This window comes from Galeopterus variegatus, unplaced genomic scaffold, assembly GCF_000696425.1.
Source record: "Galeopterus variegatus unplaced genomic scaffold, G_variegatus-3.0.2 Scaffold105, whole genome shotgun sequence".
NCBI classification, from domain to species: domain Eukaryota; kingdom Metazoa; phylum Chordata; class Mammalia; order Dermoptera; family Cynocephalidae; genus Galeopterus; species Galeopterus variegatus.
In genome coordinates this window covers 445,201-455,589 of record NW_007726216.1, presented here as the reverse complement: position 1 = coordinate 455,589, position 10,389 = coordinate 445,201, and the positions used below count along the sequence as shown (strand labels likewise).

The window sequence follows — 10,389 nt, the reverse complement described above, 5'->3', positions numbered from 1 at the left end:
TGCTCAGGATTGCTTTGGCTATTTGGGGTCTTTTGTTTTTCCATATGAAAGGTAAGATTGCCTTTTCCATTTTTGTGAAGAATGTCATTGGTATTTTGATGGGGATTGCACTGAATCTGTAGATCGCTTTGGGTAGTATAGACATTTTCACAAAGTTAATTCTTCCAATCCAAGAGCATGGAATATCTTTGCTTCTTTTTGTGTCTTCTTTAATTTCTTTCAGAAGTGGCTTGTAATTCTTAGGTCTTCCACCTCCTTGGTTAAATTGATCCCTAGGTATCGTATTTTTTTTGGTGACAATTGTAAATTGGCTTACTTTATTTCTCTTTCTGTTAATTCATTATTTGAGTATATAAATGCTACTGATTTGGGGGCATTTATTTTGTATCCTGCAACATTACTGAAGTTATTAACCAGCTCTAGGAGTTTTTTGATGGAGTCTTTAGGTTTTTCTATATATAGTATCACGTCATCTGCAAATAGGGAAAGTTTGACTTCATCTTTTCCAATCTGGATTCCCTTTATTTCTTTCTCTTGCCTGACTGCTCTAGCTAGTACTTTATAGTAAGTTTTGAAATCAGTCCTCCAACTTTATTCTTCTTTTTCAAAATTGTTTTAGCAATTCTATATAAATTTTAGGATCACTTTGTCAAATTCTACAAAGAAATCCTGCTGGGATGTTGATAAAGATTGCATTAAGTCTATATATAGATCAATATGGAGAAAATTATCAACTTAACAATATTGAATCTTCCAATCCATCAATATATCTATCTCTCTCCATTTATTTAGATTTTATTTACTTGCAGCAACATTTTGTAGCTTTCAGTGTGCAAGTCCTATGCTTCTTTTGTTCAATTTACTCCTAAGTATTTCATTCTTTTTTATGATATTGCGAATATTTCTTTAATTTTATTTTCAGATTATTTGTTGCTCATATAGAGAAATACAGATAATTTGTGTATACTGATCTTGTATCCTGTGACCTTGCTAAACGTGCCTATAATTTCTAGCAGATTTTTTGTAGATTCCTAACTTAGGATTTTCTGCATGCATGATCACATCTCTTGGAGAGGATGATTTTACTTCTTCTTTTCCAATGTTCAAGCCTTGAATTTCTTTTTCTTATGTCACTGCACTGGCCAGAACCTCCAGTACAATGTTGCGTAGAAGTGGCAAGAGTGGATAATCCTTGTTTTGTTCTTGGTTGTATTAATTTTCTACTGCTGCTTAACAAATGACCATATGCTTAGTAGGTTTTTTTTTTTTTTTGCTAAGTTTATTGATATCTATATTAAGAAAGAAAAACTACTTTGAAAATATTAACAACGTATACTTCTAGCTCTCAGATATCTTATTTCATGTAGGACTTTTCCCCTGGCACTAATACTTCAATACAGTGATGAAAACAGATATGGCAGTTTTTGCCATCCAGTTAGAAACAGTGGAATGAGAGACCCCAAAACACAAAGTGAGCAGCAGTGTACTTCAATCTTCAGCCCCAGGAGGCAAGCAGCATGAAGATCACCACCACTGGGTAGGGGCCCAATACCCTGCTGGTTTCATATTTGCAGAGACTGATGCATAAGACTGGATGGGACCCTGAAAAGTTACCAGTAGCTCATACTCTGAAGATCCTCAGATAGGCCATAATATTATAGAGATTTAAGTGGCAAACTGACCAGACTACAAATTGATGGGAAACTGAGCTTTGGCATTTCCTGACTTGCAATCTCTTTAGACATCCAAATTTAATATTGTATTAACTTACTTCTCAGAACAAATTGCTCAAAAACATTACCACAAGATTACTGTAGAAGTTCCATTTATTTCCCTTTAGGAAACTTCTGAGTTCTAAAAATATGCTCTTCCAAATATGACTACTAATTTAATGTCATCTCAAAAAAGCAAAACAGTAAATCAAGAGTTGCAGTTTTCCAGTGCTAAGTCCAGGCCAGATGGAAAACCTCTCTCTAACTTTCCGTAAACAGTTAAAAATTATAATAAAGATGTCAGCCACACAAAATATGGAAGATTCTAAGCACTAATTTATTTCTAATGCAATATTTAAAGATATTACTTAATTTATTTTAAAAGTCTATTTATAAATTGATATCATAAAGACTTCTAAATTTAGTTGCTACTGCAGTTAAACTTTTTTTGTTTTATCAAACTACTGATTATATTTTTAGAAAACATAATTTTAAGACTTCTCACAAAAATAATCTTAATTAGGTGGGCCATCACATTTACTATGGAAACAGCAGTATGTAACAAATGCTAACAGCTGTTCAGAGGTATGACAGATGGTGGGTGAATGTTTAAAACTTAGTTGTCATAGTTTGGCAGAGAGATATAAATACGTCATATAACAATGTTTTGCAACATTGTTGACTTACAAAGTAAACATTTATTCTGTAATAGGAAAATTTGTACAAGAAATTGAGAAGACTGAGAACTATCACCAAGTAACATTTGCAGAATGCTTTTTATCTGAAAAAACCTCTTGGCTTTTTCAGTCCATCAAAACTCATCCATCAACTGACCATCCAATGTATTACATACAAGCACAAATTCCAATCCATAACTTTTTCAAATATCATTAAAAGACAAATTACATTTTAACACCGATTCTCAAGAAAGCCTAATTAATGAACGACAGGATAATGTTTCATTATTTTATATGAGATTTTTGTAATTTGTACTCACACTTGAAGAATTAATACAGAGTAAAATCAGTTTTCCATGCTGTACTAAGTTGGATAGTGTCCCCCCAAAACTAATGTCTACCTAGAACTTCAGAATGTGACCTTATTTGGAAATAGGGGTCTTTGTAGATGTAATTAATTAAGATGAGGTCATACTGGATAAGGGCAGAACCTAAATCCAATGAATGGTGTCCTTATAAGAAGACTGAGTGAAGACACAGACACACACATGCACACAGGAGAATGACATATGATGATGGAGGCAGAAATTGGAGTGATGTGTCTACAGCCAAGAAATGCCAAGGACTGCAGGCAACATCAGAAGGTGGAAGTGGTAAGGAAGGATTCTTCCCTGGAGCCTGTGTTGGGAGCATGCGCCTGCTGAAACCTTGACTTAGGACTTTCTAGCCTCCAGAACTATGCGAGAATAAATTTCTGCCATTTTAAGCCACCCAGTTTGTGACACTTTGTTATGGCAGTGCTAGCAAACTAATACATACACCAAATTTTATTTTACTAAAACTGATCTATGTATTTCATATGCAATCCATCTTAGCACCAGTGCTTTCAATTTTTAAATGCATACATACTGCAACAAGCTGCACCAAGCAGTTCCTTCTTATGCCTCTCTATTTCTCTCCACAAAATGAGAAGCAATGTATGTGTGGCCAGGGTGGAACTGGTTGGATAGCAAAATTTAGAGATTTCTGTATCCATTTCTAACTATAGAATAAACAAGATTTGTTTTATTAGATTTCAAATCAGAAAGTGTTCCCTGTTCAGTGAAACCTGAGAATTTCTCCTTTTGTTTTAATGTAAATTCTTTCAACATGGCAGTAGTTTTCTTTCCTCTAAACAAATTCTAATACTGCTCCTTTGAATTTTAAGCTTGTTATTATTTTAAAGGTATGACTAGAAAAAATAAAGTCCTAGATGATCTTTAGTCTCTTAGGAACTTGATCCTGTTTCTTTTTCTCAGCTTTAAAATTATGAGTTCACTCTTATACGTTGTTGGTGGGAATGTAAATTAGTACAGCCACTATGGAGAACAGTATGGAGATTTCTCATACAACTATAGATAGATCTACCATATTACCCAGCAATTTCACTTACTGGGTCTATATCCAAAGGAATGGAAATCAACAAGTTGAAGGGACAACTGCACTCCCATGTTTATTGCAGCTCTATTTACAATAGCCAAAATATGGAACCAACCTAAATGTCCATTGATGGATGACTGGATAAAGAAAATGTGGTATATATGCACAATGGAATACTACTCATCCATAAAAAAGAATGAAAGTCTGCCATTTGTGGCAACATGGATGAGCTTGGAAAAAATTATGTTAAGTAAAGTAAGCCAGGCACAGAGAGGGAGATACCACATGTCCTCATTCATATGTGGAAGCTAAAAACTTGATCTCATAGAAGTAGAGTAGAATGGTGGCTACTAGGGACTGAGGGGGAAGGGGGAGGGGCTGGAAAGAGGAAGATCAGTGGATACAGAATATTAGAAAGAGAGGAAGAATGGGATTTAGGGTTCTATAGTAATATAGGGAGACTACAGTTAACAACAAAGTTCTGTGTATCTTTGAATAGCTAGTCGAGATGATGCTGAATATTCCTAACACAAAGAAGTGACCAAAGTTTGAGGTGATGGATATACTAAGTACCCTGATATGATACTTGTACACCGTATGAATGTACCCAAATATCATATTGTATACCATAAATATATACAATTATAATGGGTCAATTAAGAAAAATAAATTTAAAAGAGAGAAAAAAAAAGAAAAATAGAGCATAGAGTAATGGTTACCATAGGCAGGGAAAGGAGGGGAGGGGAGCTGGGGAAAGGTTGGTAGACTGGTGCAAAGTTACAAAGTTACAGTTAGATACAAGAATAATTTCTGGCACTCTGGGGTGACAATAGCTAATAATATTGTATCGTATATTTCAAGACAGTCAGAAAAGAGGATCCTGAATGTTATAACCACACAGAAATGGTAAATGTGTAGGTGACAGATATGCTTACTATTCTGATGAGATCATTATACAATATATGCATGTACTGAAACAACAAACTTTCCCATAAACATCTACAATGAAAAAAATTAAAATTAAAAAAAAATATTGCCTTAAGCTTAGCTATTTAGAGTGTTATTGAGCCAAAAGGAATAACATAATAAAGATATTTCATAAAATGACTCAGTGGGATTAAGAAACCTTAATTAATCCATGGTCCACAAAACTATGCCACTGGATGTCACTGCTTGGAATCCTTAAAAAGGAATCAATTTTAATTCTGCAAAACATAACAATCCAAAACCAAGCATGAGATAGGAAATATTTGAAATAAGAAAAATGAATGGCTAAAGTTTTAAAAGCTTCTTCTCAAGAGTTGGTCCTTTTTTTTCTACATTTCTTTTTTATGCATATCATAAGCAATTTAAGTATTAAAATTTTTATTTAATGGTTAGATTTCTCTTTATGGCAGTCACTTGAATACTTCATTGATTATATTATTGAAATGTAGCCTGTTAGCTGTGAAACAAGAACTTAATTATTATGGGATATAATAGATGAGGACACATTCTAATGATGGCTTATGTCATTCATGATTAAGCTTTCATTTAAGGATGGCTCAGTTTAGATATTCAGAACCATAAGCATCCAAACATTGCCCAGGGCTCAACCTCACAGTCATTTTAGGAGAGTTCTGGGGTTCATGTATTGTACCTGTCTTCAAAATTCAGAAGACACTGTGTCTTTTTATTTTTATTTTTATTTTTTTTAAAAAGATGACCGATAAGGGGATCTTAACCCTTGACTTGGTGTTGTCAGCACCACGCTCAGCCAGTGAGCGAACCGGCCATCCCTATATGGGATCCGAACCCGGGGCCTTGGTGTTATCAGCACCGCACTCTCCCAAGTGAGCCACAGGCCGGCCCGACACTGTGTCTTTTTAATGGGCATGGTTCATTTTCAGTCCAACAGCTCCTCTTCAAATTGAGCTGCACTGACAGGGCCGATGCTGATAATGCAGATACTTCTTTAGGTTTATAATGTAAATGAATCTATAGGAAATTTAAGTATGTTTTTCCTCACTAAAGTCTATGAATCTTGGGCTGGCCAGTTAGTTCAGTTGGTCACAGCACGGTGTCATAACACCAAGGTCACGGATTCGGATCCCCACACCAGCCAGCTGCCAAAAAAATTAAAAAAAAAAAAAGAAATCTATGACTGTCTTCCGCAATTGTGGCAATTTCTACCAAACAGTGCCACAATTATTCCAAATGAATGTTTCCAGTGAGGTCAGAGAAGGTCAGCACTGGGGAATAAGTGGTGGCCTGGCTCAATTTGAAAGTCCAGTTTATGTCTGAATATCTGCTCTTCTGTGCACAAACCAGCTATGTTCTTACATCTCCCTTGCAGTCTCAAGCTTGGTGTGCTCAGATACCTTGTTACATCAGTGAGAAAAATACAACTTTGAAAACCAATTTGGGCTTCTCTGAGCCTTTAAATTACAAAAAGTTCTTGATCTAAAGAAGGTCAGTATATCTGCTTGGCAATGACTTAAACACTGACTACACTGAAATAAATAAAATATCCACACACTGCTGTAGCTTCTTCCAAATACCCACTAAGTAGTAAAGAGTACGACTCCTGTGGGAAATTCCCAATTGTGAAAAGTTTTTGTATCATATGAAACAATCGTAGTGAACAATAGATATTTAAATAGCCAAAGAATAGAGGTCAGATTCTAATTCAAATAACACATGACAATAATAATAATGACAATGATGAAGAAGAAGAAGATCATGATAATGGAATGCTATGAGCTATCCACAAAATAAAATGAATTTTGAGGGCTTTTTGTTACCCAAGGAAAGTAACAGTTATTTGAAATAAACGTGATCTGAAATGTCCTCAAATTACGTAAGATAAATTACACTAAAGAGAAGACTTAATTCCTTATCTTCCTGAGCATATTTCTAAACTGTTTCCCAGCTCTCTTGCATTTATGTAGGCATATGACTAATATTTGCCAAGAATGTGAGCAAAAGTAACATACTCATTTCCAACTTCGGCCCTGCAAGATTCTCCATGTTTTCTTCTCCCATCTGCTGGCTGGGTGCAACGGATGTAGTGGAAAATTTCAAGGCCCTGGCAGATAGCAGAGACACGCAGTGGAAGAGGCCTGGGCCCCTGAATAACTTTGTGGAAGAGACCTCCCTTACCTACCTGCATTGGTCTATGGGCGAGCAAGAAATAAACTTTTATTTTATTAAGCACTCAAATTTTAGGATTGCATATTATAGTGGTTAGCTCTGATTAATACACACACTATATAAAACAGTGAAACTAACTATGAAAATATGATAATTATCTTATTTGATCACATTTATGGAAAGAAGCAACTGTTACATACCTACGACTGCCCTTAGTGTCAAACATAATGCAACATTGTTGGCTTAGCTTTTCCTAAACTGGTCATCATCAAAACGGGGCTCCACAAGATTGTGACTAAAAGTTCTGTGCCCAAATTAGTTTGAGAAATGCTGCTAAACAAGGTTAAACAGGTTTCTTTGCTTTAGGTCATCTCAGAGCTGTCAATATACTAATGTCCATTGTGAATCTATACAAAGGGACTAAAGAATGCAGCATTTCCCAAACTTATTTAGTCAAGAAATAATTTAACCAATAAACTTAAGATCTACTTCCCCTTTTCACCATGGCAACACTCATCACTACCTCCCAGAACAATGTTTTATAGAACACATTCCGGGAAATTCTGCTTTGGTTTAATTTACACCATATGGTAGATTACCCACACCAAACAGTTCCAGGCATCCCAAAGCAAATATTGTTCTCTTATAAAGGGAAGGTTTTTCTTTTAAAAAGACTAATGTACTAATACCATCAGAACCACCCAAGAAAGTTTTACTGCTAATGTGAACAAAGTTCTCAAAGGTATTTTACTTAAAATGTGTCTGAAATGAAGGCAGATGTGAATGGTTGGTTTCTGTTCTTTCTTTGTATCTCAAAGAAATGGAGCCTGTCATATTTACTGATGGAATATGAAGGTACTTCAAAAAGTTCATGGAAAGGTTCGTGTCATTTTTTAAATCCATTTTCCATGAACTTTTTGAAGTACGCTTATATACTCTTACGTTTTTAAGGAGAAGATGCTGAATCTATGAAACCCAGCAATGTTAAATGTGAAATGTGTGTGTGAATACAGTCCATTGCACAATATCTCCTTTGCTTTTTCCTCTCATATTCATGCATGAGACGTAATGTTCTAAAACAATGTTTAAAGCAATAAAAAGCAATCACAGCTAAGATCAATAGATTCTTCTAAAAGAAATAAACATACTTCAGTAATTGGGGTTGTACTCCACTCTTTTAAAAAATCACACACCACTTGCATACATTATTTATATATAATGTATAAATATAAATATATATAAATTCTTTTCCACTGTAGCGCTAGGCTATATTGCACTTGTGCAATACATACACTTTATTTCAATCATGAATCTATTATGGATATTTCCCACATCTCTAATAGACTTAATTCAACTATAAAAGGATGTTATGATGAACAACTGGGAATTCATGTAAAGTAAAATGATATGCTAAATATTCACCAAAAAAAAGAGAAGAAGAATAAGACAGACTTACATCTAGTAGTGTATGAAGATGCTGATCTTGGAAAACACTGTGGAGAAAATCTAGATCCTTTTCACTGCAGTCTGTAAGTGCGTGAATCTCTTCCAGGCTGTCTAGCACCTGTGAGACTGCTCCTAAAAGGGACAAACAGGAAAAAAAAAAAAAAAAAAGTACAGAAAGTCAATGTTAAGCTAACCTTTGTAACCTAAACCTTAAACTTAAGAACAATGAACTAACATCATAACCGCAAAGGCTGGTGTCTTTACTGAAGGATAGACTGAAATGAGTTTCGTATCATCCAAGGACCGAGTATTTTCAGTGAGTTTATGTTCTTAGCAATGTGTTTGTGTGCTCTGAAATGTAAACTGAAGCTTGTCTTATTTGGAATTAAGGACATTCATCAACATAATTGAGCTACTAGAAGATTTGGGTGCAGCAATTTACACATCAGGAAGAGAGTATGGGTTTTATGACCCCAAGATGTTTTGAAATATTATAGAATACAGGTTAGCCTTTTACACAGGTGCATTCCATCAAGAACTGAAGGTAAAGCCAGCTGTAGATCTGGGGCACAAACCTTCAACTGGGAGCTCCTGCTGCTTTATATAGATTTCTGAGGATTTTTAAGGTTTGAACTTTAGTTAACAAATAGCCCAGTCCATTCCTCTTTTTCTTTACATACAAAGTCATTCTCATTCTGTTGGACCCTTCTAATCAGAAAACAAAGACAAAGGGTAGGTATACTGATTGACCCTTCCAAATATCACATTAAATTTCAAGGCAAAACATTTTTGTAGAGCAAAGCAACTGGAAGTGCTGTCACTTTCTATAAATTTCCTCTTACAACCAGGAACCCAGGCAGGTATCAGCAGGGAAAGATACATACCGAGGAGCAACAAAGTCATTTACACAGCCTTAAAGAAACCAGGGAAAGATACATACCGAGGAGTAACAAAGTCATTTACACAGCCTTAAAGAAATGATCAGCTTATTTCAGTCTGTAGACAATATACACACATATACTCCATAGAAAAAGAACCCCAAGAGGCTAGGCTTCAGAACGTTAATATACACTAGAGACACTCTAAGAATAAGTGCCTGATTGCACAGTTAAGTCTTTGGATCAGAGGTTCTCAACCAGGGGCAATTTTGCTCCCCAGGGGGAACATTTCTTAATGTCTGGAGATATTTTTGTTTGTCACAACTGCAGGGGGAGGGCAGCTATTGGCATCTAGTGGGTAGAGACCAAGGCTGCTGCTAAATATCCTACAATGCCCAGGACAGCCCCCACAACAAAGAAGTGTCTGGCCCAAAATGTCAGTAGTGCTGAGGCTGAGAAACCCTGTTTTAGATAAAAATCTTTCTGTTCTCAAACTCTATGCTGCTTCTAATTCTTCTTGTCTTAGACCTCATCCACTCTCATGCACTTATTGGTGGAATATAAACCAGTACTACTTTTCCAGAAAGCAATCTGGTAACATATATCGAAGAGCCTTAAAAATGCTCATGCACTTAGACTTAGTAATTCCATTTACAAAAACGTATCTTAAGGAAAAAATAGGTGAAGATTTGGGAATAAGGATATTTATCATACAAAATGTAAAATAAATCTAATAAGTAGAAGATTACATAAATTATAGTACATCCATATAATGGAATATGTAGCCAAATGAAAATTGTTTTTGGAGAATTTTAAAGACAGAGAAATCCCCATGATATTAAATTCAAAAAAGCAAAATGCAAAACCGTATAAACTGTGTATTCTCAATTATGATTGAGAAAACAAACAAAACATATACACGGACTCAGGGAAAAACAGAATCAAATACTTGTACACCAAAAGGGTAACAGTAGTTATCTTCATTTTCCTATTTATACTTTATTCTGTTCTTGTCCATATGTTCCAAGTTTTCTACAATAGCAAAAACAAACAAACAAAAAACCTTTGCTATATAAGCTACGGATTTTTGCAGCACTGTTTAATTATGTTAAAGATTTGGGGCTT

The 10,389-nt window shown here is 35.1% G+C and overlaps 1 protein-coding gene across 9 annotated transcripts in view; it reads right to left on the bottom strand.

The window, feature by feature from the left end:
• CASK (calcium/calmodulin-dependent serine protein kinase (MAGUK family)) overlaps nt 1-10,389 on the bottom strand; it is a 396,153-nt gene that overhangs the window by 78,646 nt on the left and 307,118 nt on the right. For all 9 annotated transcript variants that reach the window (XM_008585074.1, XM_008585111.1, XM_008585066.1 and 6 more), the window contains one exon: nt 8,397-8,518. In XM_008585074.1, coding sequence (XP_008583296.1) covers nt 8,397-8,518 — 122 coding nt within the window. The remainder of the gene's footprint in view (nt 1-8,396; nt 8,519-10,389) is intronic.